Source organism: Erythrolamprus reginae, chromosome Z (assembly GCF_031021105.1).
Source record: "Erythrolamprus reginae isolate rEryReg1 chromosome Z, rEryReg1.hap1, whole genome shotgun sequence".
Classification (NCBI taxonomy): Eukaryota; Metazoa; Chordata; class Lepidosauria; order Squamata; family Dipsadidae; genus Erythrolamprus; species Erythrolamprus reginae.
In genome coordinates, this window is record NC_091963.1 from 112023103 (window position 1) to 112045516 (window position 22414).

The window sequence follows — 22414 nt, forward strand, 5'->3', positions numbered from 1 at the left end:
TTAACCCTTTAACATATTTAAATGTTTCGATCATGTCCCCCCTTTTATTTATTATTTAGATTTGTATGCCGCCCCTCTCCGCGGACTTTTCCTTCTGTTCTCCAGACTATACAGATTGCTAACATGATTATTAAGTGAATCTGGCTTCTCCATTGATTTTGCTTGTCAGAAGGTTGCAAAAATATGACCATGGGACACGGCAATTTCCATAAATGCAAACCAATTGTCAAACATTCAAATTGTGCACCACAGAGATGCTGAAACTGTCATAAATGTGAAAAACACTCATAAATCACTTATTTACGTGCTGTTGTAACTTCAAACAGTCACTAATTAAACTGATATAAGTTGAGGACTACCTGTAATTGCATATGTAGTGTTACGGGTAGTCCTTAACTAATGCAGTTGAACCCATTTTTTTTTTCCTAAGTGAGATGGTTGTTAAGTGAGTTTTGTCCCATTTTACAACTTTTCTTGCCACAGATGTTAAGGGAATCACTGCAGTTGTTAAGTTAGTCACACTAACTTCCCCATTGACTTTGTCTGTCAGAAGGTTGCAAAAGATAATCAAAAGATCCTGGGACATTGCAACCATCATAAGCCAGTGTCAATTGAATTGAGCATCTGAATTTTGATCACGTGACCATGGGGATGCTGCAGTGGTTGTAAGTGTGAAACATAGTTATAAGTCACTTTTTTCAGTACCATTGTAACTTTGAATATATATAATCTACATATGTGTGTATATGATGAATGTGAACAGAGATGGGCTGCTGCTGGAGTGGCTAATTGCACGCACCTCAGCGGCTCTGGAGTGCGAATACAGGATCAAAGGCAATTTTGTTTCCCACACCTTTGCAGGTAGCAAAATCTCCCAGAGGGACATGCTTGCGGGCATGTTTCAGGGAAGTTTTCTGATTCCCTGCATGCGGGGAATCAATTTAGCCATCTCAGCAAGTTCCATCCTCTTCACAAATCAGTTATGTATTGTGGGTAATTTATTTCTATCTTTGCATGCAATAATCTCAATCATTATATACACCAAGATGAAATACCATACAATGAGCCGAGGTGGCGCAGTGGGTAGAGTGCAGTACTACAGGCCACTAAAGCTGACTGTAGATCTGCAGGTCAGTGGTTCAAATCTCATCATCGGCTCAAGGTTGACTCAGCCTTCCATCCTTCCGAGGTGGGTAAAATGAGGACCTGGATTGTGGGGGCAATGTGCTGGCTCTGTTAAAAAAAAGTGCTATTGCTAACATGTTGTAGCCGCTCTGAGTCCAAGGAGAAGGGTGACATTAAAAAAAATTGAATAAATAAATTTCCCCAACTGTTTAACCATCAACTCCAAAGGAAAGATCTCTGGGTTTATATCTATTCCAAATTCTCAATAAGACAAATCTAAAAATGATTTAAAAAAATAAAATAAATCCACATTAACCTTGACTTTGTTGAATCATAAATATCCATGACACTCAATATCTCAAGTCATGCCCTTCCAACCCCAAAAGCATTTTATTTCTCAGCTGAACCCAGTCCGCCATGAAAACTAAACAGCAAACTGCAATTAGGTAAACTCCTCTTTTACTTGCAGCTTGTAACACCTTATAGAAACATAGAAACATAGAAGACTGACGGCAGAAAAAGACCTCATGGTCCATCTAGTCTGCCCTTATACTATTTCCTGTATTTTATCTTACAATGGATATATGTTTATCCCAGGCATGTTTAAATTCAGTTACTGTGGATTTACCAACCACGTCTGCTGGAAGTTTGTTCCAAGGATCTACTACTCTTTCAGTAAAATAATATTTTCTCATGTTGCCTTTGATCATTCCCCCAACTAACTTCAGATTGTGTCCCCTTGTTCTTGTGTTCACTTCCTATTAAAAACACTTCCCTCCTGAACCTTATTTAACCCTTTAACATATTTAAATGTTTCGATCATGTCCCCCCTTTTCCTTCTGTCCTCCAGACTATACAGATTGACTTCATTAAGTCTTTCCTGATACGTTTTATGCTTAAGACCTTCCACCATTCTTGTAGCCTGTCTTTGGACCCGTTCAATTTTGTCAATATCTTTTTGCAGGTGAGGTCTCCAGAACTGAACACAGTACAGCGTTCCCTCGATTTTTGTGGGTTCGAACTTCGCGGATAGCCTATACCACAGTTTTAAAAAATATATTAATTAAAAAATACTTTGTGGTTTTTTTCCTATACCACGGTTTTTCCCACCCAATGACGTCATATGTCACCGCCAAACTAATAATTTTTGCAAATAAATAACAAAAATAATAATTATTGTTAATAAATAATTATGTTTATAAATATCAGGATCACTGTGTCTTATTCAATGGTGAGTACCAGTAATAATGGTGAGTAAATGGTTGCTAAGGGAATAGGAAACGGTAATTTGGGGGTTTAAAGTGTTAAGGGAAGGCTTGTGATACTGTCCATAGCCAAAAATGGTGTATTTACTTCCGCATCTCTACTTCACGGAAATTTGACTTTCGCGGGCGGTCTCGGAACGCATCCCCCGCGGAAATCGAGGGAATACTCTACTCCAAATGTGGTCTCACCAGCGCTCTATATAAGGGGATCACAATCTCCCTCTTCCTGCTTGTTATACCTCTAGCTATGCAGCCAAGCATCCTACTTGCTTTTCCTACCGTCCGACCACACTGCTCACCCATTTTGAGACTGTCAGAAATCACTACCCCTAAATCCTTCTCTTCTGAAGTTTTTGCTAACACAGAACTGCCAATGCAATACTCAGATTGAGGATTCCTTTTCCCCAAGTGCATTATTTTACATTTGGAAACATTTAACTGCAGTTTCCATTGCTTTGACCATTTATCTAGTAAAGCTAAATCATTTACCATATTACAGACCCCTCCAGGAATATCAACCCTATTGCACACTTTAGAGTCATCGGCAAATAGGCAAACCTTCCCTACCAAACCTTCCCCTATGTCACTCACAAACATATACAGGTAATCCTCAATTTACTACCATCCATTTAGTGGCAATTTAAAGTTGCAATGACATTGAAAAAAGTGACTTATGATTACTTATTAAACTTAAAACAATTGCAGCATCCAATGGTTATGTGATCAAAATACATGAACTTGGCAATTGCAATATATATACAACAGTTACAACATCTCAGGGTCATGTGATCATCTTTTGTGACCTTTGACAAGCAAAGTCAATGGGGAAGCCTTTAACAATCATGTTAGTAACTTAAAAACTACAGTGATTCACTTAACAACTGTGGCAAGAAAGGTCATAAAATGGCAAAACTCACTTAACAGCTATCTTGGAAATTTTGAACTCAATTGTGATCATAAATTGAGGTCTACCTGTATTTAACCAGTGTTGTTGTTTTTTTTGCCACACAGGTTTTTCTGCCACTATTTAAATGGTAAGTTGTAAAAATAGGTATTCTCTGCAATAAAAAATGTCCTTGTAAGTAAGACATTGATTTTTATCATCAAAGTTTTCCTCAACAATGACAGTTGTAGTTTCACCCTTCTTAACATGTCTTTTTAAGTTCATTCCATGCATTAACATAGTTACTTTGAAACATGTTAATTCATAACTTATAGAAATAACATGTGCTCTTGAAGATACCGGATAATTTACCTTCTTCTGAATTTTAAAACCCAGCTTATTCAATTCTAATAGATAGAAGATCTTCTATTTTCATATTATTTGTTAATAATATGAAAGTGAGGATTCATAGTAAGTAGACATTCCTGACAAAATGGAGATGGCATTGCATCTGAGATTGACAGACAACAAGGATTTCTGTCTGCATCTATTTATCTATTTGTCTGTCTGTCTGTCTGTCTGTCTGTCTGTCTGTCTACTTACTTATTTATTCGATTTGCATGCCTCCCCTCTCCGTGGACTCAGGGCGGCTCACAACAAACAAGGAATACACAATAAAACAATTCTGATCCAATTAACAATAATTTTTAAAAAAACTTTAAAACATCCTAAAAATTAAAAGATTCAGTTAACATTCATTCAATCAACAATTTAGTCTAAACACATTCACTGGTCAGAGGGGGAAAGATCTAATGACCCCAGGGCTGGCAGCAACAATGAATCTTCAAACTTTTTCGGAAAGGAGAGTGTGGGCAGTGCAAATCTCTGGGGGGAGCTGATTCCAGAGGGCTGGGCCCCCCACAGAGAAGACTCTTTCCCTAGGCCCCGCCAGCTGACATTGTCTGGTTGACGGGACCCTGAGAAGGCCAACTCTGGGACCTCACTGGGTGCTGGGATTCGTGCAGCAGAAGGCGGTCTTGGAGATAATCTGTTCCTATGCCATGTAGGGCTTTATAGGTCATAACCAATGCGTATTGATATATCACCAATGTATGTATGTATGTGTATGTATATGGGATGTTCTGGGAGGGGTACCTCTGGTGTAGGGGCATGTCATGTCCTTTTATGGCAGCTCATTTTAGGGCAGTTTTTAGAGCAGCTCATTCACCTTTGGTCCCCACCTGTCACTGAGCTTTCAGCTGTGGCTTCTAGTAGAAGAAGAGCCTTCTCTGTGGCGGCCCCGACCCTCTGGAACCAGCTCCCCCCGGAGATCAGAACTGCCCCCACCCTCCTTGCCTTTCGTAAAGTTCTTAAGACCCATCTCTGCCATCAGGCATGGGGGAACTGAGACATCTCCCCTGGGCCTATACAGTTTATGCATGGTATGTTTGTGTGTATGCTTGCTTTTAATAATGGGAGTTTTAGTGTTTTTTAAATTATTAGATTTGTTCTTACATTGTCTTTGTTATTGTTGTGAGCCGCCCCAAGTCTATGGAGAGGGGCGGCATACAAATCTAATTGTTATTATTATTATTAATAATAATAATAATAATAATAATAATAATAATAATAATAATAATCTATACCATGCACCGTGGCCACACGTGCAACAGCTTTGATAGGCTGGCCAAACCAGGTTGAGAGTAGCCTTTGTGTCATTGACATTCGATGAGATAGGAACCTGTCTATCCTGAGCATGTAAAGACAGATTCCGGCAAACTGAGCAGATGAAATCTATTAGAATAGGACAACAATAATAAAGGCAGCCTCTGCAAGCGATGTGGTACACTAAGAGCATGGCAAGACACGAAAGATACCCTGGTCAACCACTGCACCCAGCCCATCTCCAACTTTCTCAACTCTTGTCCTGCTCTTGGAGCAAGATAGAACCAGGGAAGAGAGAGTGAGACTGACTATGCACATCTTCCTCACTTTAATCCAATTCATATGCAAGTCTTGACATCCTCCCAATTCCCATGAAAAGTCCTGTGGCGATAGTCAAGCAATGAATCAGGTGTCGATTCACTGGGAACTGTAGCTGCGTACCTGCACACAGGCAACTCAGGTCTAATGGTCGTCTTCTTGCTGACCAAAGCAAAAGCTGAATTCAGCATGTACCTGAGTAAATGAACAGCCCTCTTTACTACTGCTCACCTCTGTAGTAAGAGAAAGGAGCTAGAAAAGGTGCCCTAAACATTGTTATTTTATAGAATCCTGTCTAGCTTACTGTGGCTGGAAGGGATTCCATTTCATGCAGTTAAATAACGAAATTTTAAAGAAAACATAAGGTGACAACACTCACCATTGGTACATGGAATGTACATACACTTCAAGGCAATCCCTTAGCAAATCGACCAGAAAGAAGAATAGCCCTGATCTCCAGGTAGCTCTCAAACTTAGAAACATAGAAGACTGACGGCAGAAAAAGACCTCTTGGTCCATCTAGTCTGCCCTTTTACTATTTCCTGTATTTTATCTTAGGATAGATATATGTTTATCCCAGGCATGTTTAAATTCAGTTACTGTGGATTTCCCAACCACGTCTGCTGGAAGTTTGTTCCAAGGATCTACTACTCTTTCAGTAAAATAATATTTTCTCATGTTGCCTTTGATCTTTCCCCCAACTAACTTCAGATTGTGTCCCCTTGTTCTTGTGTTCACTTTCCTGTTAAAAACACTTCCCTCCTGAACCCTATTTAACCCTTTAACATATTTAAATGTTTCGATCATGTCCCCCCTTTTCCTTCTGTCTTCCAGACTATACAGATTGAGTTCATTCAGTCTTTCCTGATACGTTTTATACTTAAGACCTTCCACCATTCTTGTAGCCCGTCTTTGGACCCGTTCAATTTTGTCAATATCTTTTTGTAGGTGAGGTCTCCAGAACTGAACACAGTATTCCAAATGTGGTCTCACCAGCGCTCTATATAAGGGGATCACAATCTCCCTCTTCCTGCTTGTTATACCCCTAGCTATGCAGCCAAGCATCCTACTTGCCTTTCCTACCGCCCGACCTTAACATTGGTATTGTGGCCCTGTGCGAAACTCATCTAGCCAGTTTATAGAAACAGGAGGTGGTTATACATTCTTCTGCTGTGGATGCAGCAATAACAAATGCTGTGAATCTGGAGTTGGCTTTGTGGTCAAAAATCATCTTGTCTGCAAACTTGCCAGTCTTCCCAAGGTAGTGAATGACCAACTGATGAACACTACATCTTCCACTACCGAGAGGAAAGCAAGCCACACTGATCAGTATCTACTCACCTACAATGATGAACCCAGATTAAGTAAAGGACAAGCTTTATGAAGATCTTGATGCCCTACTTTTATTTGTTTGTTTGTTTGTTTAATTCTATTTTTTAATGCTGTCCTTCTCCTTAGACTCAGGCTGGCTTACAACATGTTAGCAATAGCACTTTTTAGCAGAGCCAGCCTATTGCACCCACAATCCGGCTCCTCGTTTTACCTACCTTGGAAAGATAGAGGGCTGAGTCAACCTTGAGCCGGTGATGAGATTTGAACCGCTGACTACAGATCTAGGAGTCAGCTTTAGTGGCCTGCAGTACTGCACTCTACCCACTGCGCCACCTTGGCTCATTTCATTCATGAAGCACGCTGGCAGGCTGATTCTAGTTGGTGATTTTAATGTGAGAGTAGGATTCAATCACTCTGCCTGGGATGGCGTCATTGGAAAAAATGGAATTGACAAATGTAACAGCAATGATAAGCAGCAATTCATCATCTCCAAATTAAGCTTTCACATCAAGCCAAATACACGTCCACAAGGAAACAAAACTGTGATGAAACGGATCAATGTCAGCAAACGGAGGAACTACAACGCAGCAGCTTCACTAGCAGAAGATCTTGACAACTAACTCTCAGAGCTGCAATTGGAAGGAAGTACTGAGAAGGACTAGGAACACTTTTGGAATATTGTACACTCTTCTGTACTAAAGATTCTAGGACTCCCACACAGGAAATAGCAGGACTGGTTTGACAAAAATGATGAAAAGATCAAGGCCCTTCTTGCCGAAAAGCACCACCTTCACTGTGCTTATCAAAATGACCCGTCATCAACCGCTAAGAAAAATGCCTTCAACAACACTTGCAGGACCGTACAGAACAAGCTTCACAAGATACAGGACTTCAGGTTGAGTACCAAAGCAGATGAGATCGAAAGGTTTGCTAATACAGTGTTCCCTTGATTTTCGCAAGGGATGCGTTCCGAGACCACCTGCAAAAGTTGAATTTCCGCGAAGTAGAGATGCGGAAGTAAATACACCATTTTTGACTATGGACAGTATCACAAGCCATCCCTTAACACTTTAAACCCCTAAATTACCATTTCCCATTCCCTTAACAACCATTTACTCACCGTTATTACTGGTACTCACCATTGAATAAGTCACTTAGTGATCCTGATATTTATAAACATAATTATTTATTAACAATAATTAATTTTTTTGTTATTTATTTGCAAAAATTATTAGTTTGGCGATGACGTATGATGTCATCAGGCGGAAAAAAAGGTGGTATAGAAAAAAAACATGTGAAGTATTTTTTAATTAATATTTTTTGAAAAACCGTGGTATAGGCTATTCGCGAAGTTCGAACCCGCGAAAATCGAGGGAACACTGTAGAAACAATATTAAACAATTCTACAAAGCCCTAAGATCCTTGCATGGACCTCAGCTTTCAGAGAGCTCCCTTCTACTGGATTCAGATGGTGCAACTCTCTTCACTGAGAAGATTCTGATTCACAGTGATGGGCTGAGTACTTCCAATTTGTATTCAATTCCCCGTCTTCCCTCAACAACAAGGCGATTGATAGAATGCCCCAGGTGGATATTAACCACAGCCTGGACTCCCCACTATCAAAGACTAAAACCCTACAGGCCATCAGCCAGCTGTCCAGTGGCACGGCCCCAAGTTCTGATGTGATCCCTGTGGAGGTCTATAAGGATGGCAGTGCAGTGCTTGTCAATATACTCACTCAGCTGTTCCAGACTTTCTGGAATCAAGGATGCATTCCCCAGGAACTGAAAAATGCATCCATCGTGCACCTCTACAAGAGGAAAGGGAATTGACAACTCTGTGATAATCACAGAGGAATAACATTACTTTCCATCACAGGCAAGATCATGCGCGAGTGTTGCTGAACTTCCTGACTGACCACCTGGAACAGGGTTTATTATCTGAGGCTTCTACAAAGAGCGTGACACTGTGGACATGATATTCATAGCCCAACAGCTCCAAGAGAAGTGTCAAGAGCAGAATCGTGAATTGTATACTGTCTTCGTGATTCTCACTAAGGCTTTTGACACTGTCAGCTGTGAAGGTCTGTGACACATCATGTCAAAATTTGGGTGCCATGATAATTTCATCCTGATAAAATTTTCAGTTTCAGTCAGTTTCACGATGGTATGATGGTTCGTGTTCTGGATGATGGAGAAGCTTCATAAGCTTTCCTGTTACAAATGGCATCAAGCAAGGGTGCATGATGGCACTGACCTTGTTCAGCATAATGTTTTCAGCCATGCTGTCAAATACCTTCCAGAAAAGTTCCTTGGGTGTTAGGCTGAGATACAGGACTGATGGGAAACTGTTCAACCTGCGAAGACTCCAGGCTGTCACCAAGATAAAGGAAACTGTACTATGTGACCATCTCTTTGTTGATGGCTGTGCCCTGAGTGTTGGATCAGAGCAGGAAATGCAAGCCAATGTGGGCAAATTTGCAGCAGCATGCGACAACTTTTGGTCTCCTTAACAACATAAAGCAGACCAAAGTTATATATCAGCCAGCTCTGCAACCAAATACCAAAAGCCCACCATCATAGTGAAGGGACAAAAGCTTCAAACAATGAACCAATTTACATACCTTGGCAGCACCCTCTCCCGTGCAGTGATAATTGACATTGAGGTCAACTGCAAAATTGCCATGCAATCTCTGCATTTAGCAGATTATTGACCAATGTGTAGGATCATCATGTAATAAGCCTTGCTTAAAGTCTACTGAGCAGCAGTGCTAACTACCCTGATGTATGCCATTGAGACTTGGACTGTATATAGGAGACATGTTAGGCAATTGAACCACTTCCACATGACCTGCCCTGGTAGAATTTTGAGAATCCAGTGAGAGGATTAGGTACCAGATAGAGAAGTCTTCTCCAGAGCATGTCTGCCATTAATTTCACACCCTGCTGATGAAAGCCCAGACATGCTGGGCAGGACATTGCATCCCTACACCTTTATGGTTAACTGTCTAAAGAAAAGTGATCACACAGGAGACAAAGGAAATGATACAAAGACACATTGAAAGCCTCCTTCAAGTCCCTTGATATTGACACCACCTCCTGGGAAACCCTGGCACAAGATCGATCAACATGGCGCATGCTGATCCCCCAACGTTGCCAGACATCCAAGGACAGATGAACATTCATAGCAGAAGAGGAGCGAGCACTCTGCAATGCCAGAGCTGCAAATGCTGTGACAATGGTGGCCACACATCTCTGCCCAATATGTGGCAGAGCATTTTGTGCCCATATAGGCCTTACCAGCCACCTGCTGAGACATCGTAGACATTCCACAACCTGTTAGATGTCAAGGCCCTCTTCAAACACGATGGATGAGCATCATCATCACTGATACTAGGAACCAAATTTTAAATTTATCTTTTATGCTAACTTTTTAGGTCATTTATCTTACATAGTCATTGGCCATAAATCAAACTAAACTGAGCTTACCCCTGATATAAATTGACACTCAGAGAGGCATTAACTCTGACATATTCAATTCTACCAGGAAGATGGAAAATTCACTTTTGACTTCACTTGTAGAATGGTATAATTTGTGGGAATCTATAAAGAATGTTTATTAATTTCCTAATCATACCTTTTGTCTTATCTAATGCTTTATGCTAGTGAGTGATTGATGCACTTCTTCAAGATAAAAATATTTCATATTTGCTTGAATTGCTGAACCACATATGTGTCTCTTGTGTTTTCAAGTATTTGACAACTCAGGAATATAAGAGTTTTCTCACAATATATATGGGGAGATGCTATTATATTTTTAGTATAACGCATGTATCTACATTTCATATCATTTTCCTTATAAAGAAAGGGAAGCTTCTCTGTGACAATAATCAAGTCTTTAAAAAATAATGAACGGGAAATAACACTTGTTATATATTGGATTGAACCTATTGGGACCAATTTATTTATTAGGACCAATACTCCAGAATGTGTTTCAAAAGGTTGATGGCTAAATTTGATACTTGCTATACACTGATCTAATAAGAAATTATTTTGTATAGGTGCCATTCAGATTGATGGGAACTGTTCAGACAGGAGTTATTTTAATTATGCAGAAAAACTGTTTTGTAAGCAAGCACCACATTATTCAGTGTCTGTATATGTGTGATTTGGATTCTCCATTCTCAAATATCAAACAATTTGCCCTGGGAATAAACTTCTCATGCCTTCTGACGTTTTGTCCATCTGTCTTGAGGGTTTTTCTCTCTCTCTCTCCTCTTCTCACTTTCTCTGAAAATAGTAGCAGTGTCTATTTCTGAACCGGAAATGTGGCAGAAGGGAGGGAAGAGCAAGAGGGAAATGGTAAGGTAGAGAATTTGCTTAAGGTCAGAGGGGGTGAAAAAGAAACAGAGATGTTCTTACATCTGTTGCAGTCAATTCAACAGTTCTCCAGGAAAGAAAATACAGAACTTGTTCTATTCTGTTTGAACTGCCCTGTTGGAATTAGGTGAACCAATTGTGAATAGTCTGGAAATGGTTGATTGGGAAACAAATAAACCTTCTTAGGGCTAAATGCAGCCATTAAAGAAGGTGGAGGATATATTGTACATTCACGACCAACAGCAAGAACAGATGGGAAGCAAAGGATTATTTTGATAACAGGATGAACATTTATCTCTTTCTTCTTCCTTCCTTTCTTTGGAAGAAATACTCCTAACACAGTGATGGAGAACTTATGATACATGTGTCAAAAGTGACAGGCCACAATGTTTTAGATGACTCATCAGCATTCAACAAATATGACAACAACTGTTTATGAAAATACACTTTGGAGGCTATACAAGAATTGGTGTTTTCCTGCATGACCTCCAGAGTCCTCAAAAACCACATATTTAGCGCATACTTTGGGTGCTTTGCAGAGAATGTAGAGGCTGAAGAATAGCCTTCTCCAAAGCTTTTTCAACAATGAAGGATTTGTGTGACTCAGAACAGCCTTTGATAGACCGTGGGGGCCTATTGCACTTTGGATACTAACATGAAGTAGCATTTCTGAGGGTCATTAGTAAGGCTAGGCCTGAGGTTTGAGGCCCACCCTACTTCTACTTCAGGCTCAGTATCAACATTGCTGCTACTAATGTTCAAAGTGACTTAAATGTGGAAGGAGATACCGTATTTTTCGGAGTATAAGATGCATCTAGATTTTAGAGGAGGAAAGCAAGGAAAAAAGTATTCTGAACCAAATGGTGTAGTTATATATTATTTAATAAAATACTGGTTTAGCATAATACTTTTTACAACCATGTATACTATTTACAACCATATAGACTTTTTACAAACTTCAAACTTGATAGGGTGCGGCATTGCTGAAGCCATCTCTGGAATGCCCAGTCAACGAAGCGGTGGAAGTGATGTGCCGGTGCCTGGAGGCTGTTGGGGCCTGGATGGGTGTCAACAGACTCAAGCTCAACCCGGATAAGATGGAGTGGCTGTGGGTTTTGCCTCCCAAGGACAATCCCATCTGTCCATCCATTACCCTTGGGGGGAATTACTGACCCCCTCAGAGAGGGTCCGCAACTTGGGCGTCCTCCTCGATCCACAGCTCACATTAGAAAACCATCTCTCAGGTGTGGCGAGGGGGGCGTTTGCCCAGGTTTGCCTGGTGCACCAGTTGCGGCCCTATCTGGACCGGGACTCATTGCTCACAGTCACTCATGCCCTCATCACCTCGAGGTTCGCCTACTGTAATGCTCTCTACATGGGGCTACCTTTGAAAAGTGTTCGGAAACTTCAGATCGTGCAGAATGCAGCTGCGAGAGGAGTCATGGGCTTACCTAGGTATGCCCATGTTTCACCATCACTCCGCAGTCTGCATTGGCTGCCGATCAGTTTCCGGTCACAATTCAAAGTGTTGGTTATGACCTTTAAAGCCCTTCATGGCATCGGACCAGAGTATCTCCGAGACCGCCTTCTGCTGCACGAATCCCAGTGACCGATTAGGTCCCACAGAGTTGGCCTTCTCCGGGTCCCGTCAACTAAACAATGTCGGTTGGCGGGCCCCAGGGGAAGAGCCTTCTCTGTGGCGGCACCGGCTCTCTGGAACCAACTCCCCTCGGAGATCAGAACTGCCCCTATTCTTCCTGCCTTCCGTAAACTCCTCAAAACCCACCTTTGCCGTCAGGCATGGGGAAATTAAACATCTCCCCCTGGGCACGTTTAATTTATACATGGTATGCTTGTGTGTGTGTCTGTTAGCATATGGGGTTTTTTAAATCTTTAAATATTTTAATTAATTGGATTATTATGATTTGTTTTCACTGTTGTGAGCTGCCCCGAGTCTTCGGAGAGGGGCAGCATACAAATCCAAATAATAAATAAATAAATAAATAAATGCGAAGGCTCGAACCCCTCGTCGCCACTGTTAAATCAGAGACGGGAGGCCGATGAAGAGGATAACAGGTCTTTATTATTTAATAATCAGGAACATCTAAAGTGACCAGCTCGCAGGCAGGTAGTGACTTAAAAACAAGCGGCCAAAACCACACCTTATATACTTTGTTACTAGCGCTGGGATTGGTGACAATGTTTCAAAACTTCACGCCGGGGCTTCCTATTGGTTGCGCCCGGAGGCTCCTTATTGGTCACGCCTCGGCATCCCATTGGTTGCGCTAGCGGGCTTCTTATTGGTCGCCCTGCTCCAATCAGCGATCACCTTTATTCTAACAACTTGCAAACATAACAGATAGCTTTAACATTGATGGACTTCAACTCCTGGAATTCCTCCTCCAGTCATGCTAGATCGGGTAATTAGAAGGCAAAAATATACCCTGGTTTTGGGGGGGGGGGGGCAATTTTTTGCCTGTTTTTTTGCAAAAACAGATTGGGCAAAGAGTCTGGGAGGCCTGCAGAGAAGCCTGGGTTCTGGGGCATGGCAAAAATGCACCCATTTTTGTGAAAAATGCCCCATTTCTCATCCATTTATTTGCAAAAATGGGGTGGACAAAGGGTCTGAGAAGCCTGTGGCAAGCTCCTGTGTCCTTCGGGATGGCAAAAATTGCCCCATTTTTGTGAAAAACAGGCAATTTTTTCACAAAAATTGGGGTATTTTTGCATTCTTCCAGTCCCCAGGAGCTCTTTGCAGGATTCCCAGAATCTGTGTCGACCCCATTTTTGTGAAAAACAGGCCCATTTCCTGCAAAAATGGGATGCTTTGGGAGCCCAAAAAAATTGGCTGTATTTGGTGTATAAGACGCACTGACATTTCCACCCTCTTTTGGGGAGGGGGTGGGAAGGTGCATCTTATACTCTGAAAATACAGTACATAATTGTTTCTCTTTAGTTTGAGAAGGAGGGTAGTTGGGGTGGGTGACATGCTGCAGACTCAAGTTAGACATTTTCTTAATTTTTGGTATGCAAAGCTCAAAAAAAATTCCCCTTACTGCCCTAACCAATCAATCAGTGAAATACTGTATTAGTTTCACATTTTAAGCATTGATCATTAAACATTTATGTTGTTGAATGATGAGAGACAAGCTATTTTATTTTATTTTTTATTTTGTAAAGTTTCTTTATTGTTTTCAAAAATATTTCTCACATGCAGGGCCGCCATCAGGAATTTTGGGGGCCCATACAGCCTAAGTGTCTGCCCCCCCCCCATTTTAAAGCTACTTTATTTTGCGACATACCAATTATGTATTAAATTTACCTTTCCAAAAAAAAAATTAAACCCTGCCACTACAACAAGGTACACTTGTTTGACAGATTAATAATATGTTAACGCAGAAAATATATTCAACTGACATCAACATATTACATACATACATATAAATAAATAACCAGAACAGTGCAAATACACCAAATTAACAAAATATTATTAATTTTGCCATCAACAATATTAAAAGCAGCAATAAGATGGCACAAAGGATAAAGACAAAATACTCCTGCATCACACTAGAAAAATATTGGTTTTCACAATAATACCAATAAATAACAGGTAACCAGAAGATAAATTATACATAATAATGTGTATACGTAAACTCCACCATAGGTGTAAAAAGCACAGTGCAAGAAAAAAGAAGAGAAAGAGGAGGGAAGAGCAAAAACCCTTCCCTCTTCTTCTCACTAACCTCTCCACCTATTTCCTTATAGCATTTTCCAAAGTTTGCAAAATTTTAAAATTACAGTACTTTATAAAAAAGAACATACCCTCATGTATCATCAAATCCATATTATGAAGCAAATATGCAAAAAATCCAAGATTTTTTCTCACACATGTACCTGCTATTGAGTTCCATAACTTAATATACTTAAGCTTTTAAATGTGTAATGTATAATGTCTCTTAACAAATAGCATGTTCGTGGCTCTAAGAGAAACACCTTTTTTTTCTCTTTATTCTTTCTTCTTCTTTTCCTAGGATGTTATCATATCTATTAAACATACGGTGAGATATTACTTTGTATGCATTTAATATAATTGAGAATGTGAAATTTAAAATAACAAACTCCTGCTTCAGATCTTCTCTGTACAAGTCTCAAAATATGATGTACAGTAGTTTGTTTTTTTGAAGTCTTTAGTAGCTGTACCCAGCTTCTCCTTTGCATATTCAAATCTTCCCACTTCCCACAATGCTTGCTTCTGGAATCCAGGATGGTGTTTGCTTCCCAAATCTAAAATGGTGAGACGGCTCCAAAACACATGTCAACTCCAAAGCAACACATCTTTTCCTCACACTTAGAAGGGAACAATTTCGAAAAAAATCTAACACCATAACCAGAATGTATACCAAATTGGCTCTGATCCAAACTTCATGTTTAGAAGCTATGAAGCTCTTTAGGCAGAATAGAGAAAAATTAGGCATTTTTGCTGATCTGTTCCCTTTGCCTGGTCTTGATTGTAATCGCCGCCCCCCCCCTCATTTTTCAATTTGCCCGGGCCCCTGACGCCAGTCCCGGTAATACTGCCCTATCGGCGGCCCTGCTCACATGTTTTGTTTAGGTTTTACAGATCTTATTCCATCTCTATTACCTTTTGTATATATCTTTTATTTAATAGTATACTTTCAATTATATATATCATTGGTAGAACACATTTTTGGAAAAAAAAGAAAAAAAAGAAAATGCTTGTACAGTGTTCCCTCGATTTTCGCGGGGGTTACGTTCCAAGACCTCCCGCGAAAGTCGATTTTCCGCAAAGTAGCAGTGCGGAAGTAAAAACACCATTTTTGGCTATGGACAGCCAAAAACTACCCCCACGCACCCTTTTTCAAGGCAGCGCAAGGAGCCGGGCTTGAAATTAGGGCAGGGAGCGACGAAAGTGCGGAGGCCGGCAAAGATTGCTTTGAATGTCAGCTGCTCCCGCCCCCCCAGCGCCTCCGGCCCCCTCGCCACTACCGCCCGCCCGCCCGATCCACCCCTCTCACCGGCTTTCTTCAGACACGGGTCCTCCTGCAGCAGCGCTGGCGGCTACGGCTTCTCATCCTCCTCATTCGGCCGGTAGCCACTCTGAGCGCTTTGAGAATGCCTGCCTCGCCCCTCTCACAGTCCCTTAGCTGAGAGCACTTTCGTCCCAGCTATCAGCGAGGGGGCTGCAGGAGAGGTGGGGGCAGGCATTCTCACATAGAGGGAGAGGGAGAAAGAGAGAGAGAGAGCAAGAGGGGGAGAGTGGAAGGTAGAGAGAGAGAGAAAAATGATAGAAAAAGGGAGAAAAAAGAGAAATTAGAAAATGATTGAAGCAGAGAATGACAGGAAAGAAAGAGAAAGAGAGAGAGAAGTGACTCTTGGTGATGACATATGACGTCATCGGGTGGGAAAAACCGTGGTATAGAAAAAAAACCACGGAGTATTTTTTAATTAATATTTTTTTGAAAAACCGTGGTATAGCCGTTTCGCGAAGTTTGAACCCGCGAAAATCGAGGGATCACTGTACTTCGTTTCTATTGATATTTGCAAGGTATTTGTTATTCTTTCTATATATACTGATACTTTGTATTGTAACATTTTTAGTTTTTCTTTTGAATCCATGGTGGTTTTGATTCTTTGCTTTTAATTCCCTTAATTGAGTTTGTGATTTCATCCATCTCTACACATCTATATATTTTGTCAATAATTAAACTTTCTGATGGAGGCAAGATATTTTATTTATTAATCAGCTTGTGACAGAATATAATATTCATTAGGATGAAAGGAATAGGTTGATCCAAGATCATCTGCCTAGTTTCCATGATCCAGGGAAGACTAAAAGCTAGGTCTTCCCACTCCTAAACAAGCTCCTTAATCACTATGTCATAATGATTGGAGTATATCTGAATGAGTAGTAATAAATATTTGATCGATCAATTGATTGATCCAAATTATATTTCTATAGTTGACTTTTTCATGCAAAAGGTAGATAGTGTGTTATTCATATACTCTCTAATCTGATTAGCTTTTTTCAACATAGACACAAAGACATAAATCAGGAGAAACGCGGATACTGAGTAATAAGAAACCCTAAAATGCAAAGTTATGCTGTGTTTGTGTGTGTTTAAAAAACATGTAGACTACCTGTAGGTACATATTTGGAAAGTAAGAATTTGGTGGGAATGCATATTATATGAATTATTTTGTCCAGTTTCAAATGGCAATAAGACCAGGCAAGGTCTGTATCACTTTGTAATTACTTTCTAATATTTTAATATTAATTAATGAATTAAAATATTAGAAAGTAATTACAAAGAATTAATTAATTAATTAATTAATTAATTAATTCAACTTCTATGCCGCCCAATCCCTAAGGAGTAATAACAATAATTAATAATAAGTAATACACTCAAGAAAACTGAAGTGTGAATGGTTGCCATAACTTTTTTCTTTAAAATTGTGCCTTAACTTGACTACAGGCATGTCTCAGCATACAAGCAGAGAACAAACTGAGTTTGTGACAAATATGTAAAGTGATAGCCTACCTTTCATTTCTCTCTTCCCCAATCCTTCTTTCTACCTCACCAATTAGGAGGATGTTTCCATTTCTGAGTTTCAACATCTCCGGGCTGGATCCTGTGGCTCATTATAGCATCTATGTGGATGTTGTTTTAGTGGATCAGCACCACTGGCGATACCAAGGAGGGAAATGGGTTCAGTGCGGCAAGGCCGAGGGAAACATGCCAGGTATAAATAGAGAAATCCGCTTTTTATTCATTGTCTCTTCTCTCTCTTTTCAGAAGAATAAAATTCCAGTCAGGATTCTAGTACTGCAAACAATTAAACAAAACTTTCAAGTGCATGAACTACTATTTTGTTTTCTTTTTTAGAGATAATTGCCACCTTAAATTAAATGTGAATGATTTCAAATCTAGCTTGGACCCATGCTATAAAAAGAATGATAAAAAATCAGCAATAAAAATATGTACAGTGATACCTCGTCTTACAAACCCCTCGTCATACAAACTTTTTGAGATACAAACTCAGGGTTTAAGATTTTTTTGCCTCTTCTTCCAAACTATTTTCACCTTATAAACCCAAGCTGCCGGCACTGGGATGCCCCGCCTCCAGATTTCTGTTGCCAGCGAAGCGCCCGTTTTTGCACTGCTGGGATTCCCCTGAAACTCCCCTCCATGGGAAACACCACATCCGGACTTCCATGTTCTTGTTATGCTGCAGGGGAATCCCAGCAGCGCAAAAACGGGCGCTTCGCTGGCAACGGAAGTCCGGAGGTGGGGTTTCCCAGCGAGTGGAGCCTCAGCAAAATTGCAGCATCACATAAACACGGAAGTCCGGAGGTGGGGTTTTGAGGACTTCTGTGTTTTTGTGATGCTGCAATTTCGCTGAGGCTCCCCTCGCTGGGAAACCCCACCCCTGGACTTCCATTGCCAGTGAAGCACCTGTTTTTGCACTGCTGGGATTCCCCTGCTGGGATTCCCTTGCAGCATCACAAAAACACAGAAGTCCGGAGGTGGGGTTTCCCATGGAGGAGAGCCTCAGGGAATCCCAGCAGTGCAAAAACGGGCGCTTCAGCTGGCAAAAGGGGTGAGTTTTGGGCTTGCATGCATTAATTGCTTTTCCATTCATTCCTATGGAAAACATTATTTCGTCTTACAAACGTTTCACCTTCCAAGCCTCATCCTGGAACCAATTAAGTTTGTAAGACGAGGTATCACTGTACTTCCTCATCCTCAGTCTTTTACCACTATTAGACTGAACCTCAGGCATCCATAGCAGCTTGAATGAGGAGAAGGTCCATGATGGTTTAAGCTTCTCTACAACATTTTCTGTCCAATCCAAGATAATAATATAATAGAAGAGATGCATGCATCTGAAGGCTTTCTTACTATAGGCATGCAGCATTTCAGATTTGAAGGGGACATGGTGCTTTGTAGTACAGGGTGCGTTCCAAAAGTAATGCAATTATTTTTTTAAAGTAATTTATTAAACAGATTTGCACAAACACTTAAAATTCTTCAAAGTACTGTCCTTGGGCCTCTACACATTTTTCCAGTGACTCTGCTATGACTGGTACGCGCCCTGGAAGGCGTCTTTGGGGACCTCTTGTGAGGTCTTCATCACGGCTGATTCGATCTCTTCTGTGGATGAAAAACGGGTTCCTTTCAGGGCTGGGAGCAAAAAGAAGTCTGCTGGGGCGACATCAGGACTATAGGGGGGCAGCATTAGCAACTGATGTTTGGCCAGGAACTTGCAGACTCGTAGCACGTTGTGGCAAGGATTGGATTGGATCTCGTCCATAGAAGAGATCCAATCAGCCGTGACAAAGACCTTGCGAGAGGTTCCCAAAGACACCTTCCAGAGCATGTACCGGTCATGGCAGAGTCGCTGGAATAAATGTGGCCCAAGGACAGTACAGTGGTACCTCATCTTATGAACTTAATTCGTTCCATGACGAGGTTTGTAAGTAGTAAAGTTTGTAAGGTGAAACAATGTTTCCCATAGGAATCAATGTAAAAGCGAATAATGCGTGCAATCCCAAAACTCACCCCTTTTGCCTTGCACCACTGAGAATCCCCACCTCCAGACTTCCATTGCCAGCCAAAGGACCCGTTCTTGCACTGCTGGGATTCCCCTGAGGCTCCCCTCGCTTGGATTCAAAGCAGCACCGGCAAAAATGAAGGGAATCCCAGCAAGGGGAACCTCAAGGAAATCCCAGCAGTGCAAGAACGGGCGCTTCAGCTGGCAATGGAACTCCAGAGGTGGGGTTTCCCAGCGAGGGGCGCCTCAGGGGAATCCCAGCAGCGCAAGAATGGGCGCTTTGGCTGGCAATGGAAGTCCGGAGGCAGGGATTCTCAGCGAAAGGAGGCTCAGGGGAATCCCAGTGCTTCTGCTGGCAATGGAAGTCCGGAGGCGGCTTATCCCAGCAGCGGCAGCTTGGGTTCGTAAGGTGAAAATAATTCGGAAGAAGAGGCAAAAGAATCTTAAACACGGGTTCGTTTCTCAAAAAGTTGATTAGAAGAGGCATTCATAAGACGAGGTACCACTGTACTTTGAATAATTTTAAGTGTTTGTGAAAATCTGTTCAAAAAAAATTGCATTACTTTTGAAACGGACGCTGTACATGGAGGTATTCCTGAATTCCCCAGTGGCTTCTCTTAATAGAGTCACATGTTTTCTCAGGAATATGCAGTTATTATAGAGGTGATGACGCATGCTCCCAAGTACCCAATCCTTTCAACATCACACAGCCCTATTTCTTACATTTTCTTCACATATAGTATTCAGGATTCATTTTGGATTCGATTTAGTATGAATCTTCTATTTTGTATATAAGAATTAATAGATTTAAAATGTTTATCTATTACTTTTCTATGAAGACTTCCTAAAATATTTATAGTGAATCCCCAACATAACCCTAATGAAGACTAGAATTTCTGTCATATGTCATAACAATCATAAATCGAGGCATCTAAGAACGATCGATCTGATTTTATGACAATTTTGTTGCAATTAAGTGTTAAGTGAACATTATGTGGTGGTTATTAAATGAAACCCACTGTCTACAAGTTGAAATTGTTGCACATTGGAAATAAATGCTGATTTCCTGCAAAAAAACACTGTAAATCATAGTCACATGGCTGCAGGATACTGTAAACAGCCATAAGGGTGGGCCGGTTGCTGAGCATCCAAAATGTGATCATGTGACTGTGTGTGCGTGTGTTTGTGTGTGTGGGAGGCACTGGAACTTTGAATCCAGGCCATAAGTATCTTTTGGGGGAGGGTCTGCTGTAACTTAAATAGGTGCTAGGTAATGGTAATAAGTTGAGGCTTGCTGTACCCTACCATTAAGCACTAATAAATAATAATGAAATTAATCTGATGATAATGTCAGAAATGCACAGAGGTATTACACCAGCCCTCCCCAACTTTTCCTGCTTGGTCGACCATCAAGGAGGGGCAGGGGATGGTTTTCTATGAGGGGCAGATACATTGTTCTGTCGAGTTCTCTGGTAGAATCCTCCCAAAAATGCACAGATACAATTTCAGACACACACACATTTGAAAATTCAAAACAATGTTCTTTATAATGAAAATACACTTAAACCAAGCCCTCTTTTGGTATAGCAAAGAGCACTCGTCTCCAAACAAACTGGTAATTTGTACAAGTCCCTTATCAGTTATGTGATACTTAGCTTGCAGCTGTGAGGCAATTCACAGTCCTTCTTTTTTCACAAAGTGAAACACACTTTGCCCTGGTTTAGTTTCACAACGGGGGAAAATCAGCACACAAAAGGTCAAAGTCAGTAAAGCAGTCACGAAACACGATCATATAATCCTCCACAATGGCCAAACCCACAGGCTGCTATTTATAGCAGCCTCACTAATTACCACAGCCCCACCCAACCACAGGTGGCCTCATTTTCTTTGATAATAATCTCTCAGTTGTTGTTGCCTATGCATCGCTCTCCGCATGCGTGGCTGTATCATTAACTCTTGTTCTGAATCCAAGGAGGAGCTAGATAATTGATCTCCTTCTGAGCTGTCTGCCACACTCTCCTCCTCCCTGTCACTCATGTCTTCTTGGTCAGAGGAGCCTTCATCAGCAGATTCCACCAGGGGCAAAACAGGCCTGCAGCATGTGGATGTCTCCCCCACATCCACAGTCCTTGGGGCAGGAGCTGGGCCAGAGCTAACCACAACATACATGAGCGCAAGTCACTTGCAGAAGAGGAGCTTTGTTCACACAGACACATGCTCACCCGCTGCTTTCACAACCTGGTTCTGAATGGGCCACGGCCCAGTAGTGGCCCGGGGACCCTGGGGTTGGGGACCCTATATTACATAATTCCTCAGATACTTTTCAAAAAGGGTGGTTCTTATTACACTCTACTAATATTTAATTGTCTGAAATAGGTAATCCTATTTCATTCTAACCTGGTGCTATCTAGGTTAGAAAATGGTATTTTAGACGGACTCTAAGGATCCTCAAAGGTATCTAATGAAATTAAGAAGATCTTAGATGAAAAACAAGGATTTTGGAGGAAGCCCTATAGGAAAGCAGTTATTTCCTGTCTCCAATCAATGAGATTTATAATAACATCCTGATATGGCTAAACAAGCTTCAAAGGCAGGTGCTAAGTGTCAGTCATCATTTTGGGTAAATTGATATATTAAAGAAAATGAAAGGAAAGCAATGCTGAAAACTTTTTTAAAAAAAATATTTTTATTAAATTTTATTACAACAAACAAAAAAACAAAAAAACTTTGAATCCAGAAATTTGTAAAAATACATTTTAAAGAAAGTTTATATGGCCACATAACTTACTCTCAGTGACTCTGGACAGCTTGCAACTAAAATATTTTAAATGTTTCTTTCACCCCATAATGCCTGCCCAATTAGTGGACCCCAT

General features: G+C 40.9%; 1 protein-coding gene across 2 annotated transcripts in view; it reads left to right on the forward strand.

Moving 5' to 3' along the window:
* The window catches only part of TBX21 (T-box transcription factor 21), a 67260-nt gene that overhangs the window by 33756 nt on the left and 11090 nt on the right, over window positions 1-22414 (forward strand). For both annotated transcript variants that reach the window (XM_070729286.1, XM_070729285.1), the window contains exon 2: window positions 17575-17729. In XM_070729286.1, coding sequence (XP_070585387.1) covers window positions 17575-17729 — 155 coding nt within the window. The remainder of the gene's footprint in view (window positions 1-17574; window positions 17730-22414) is intronic.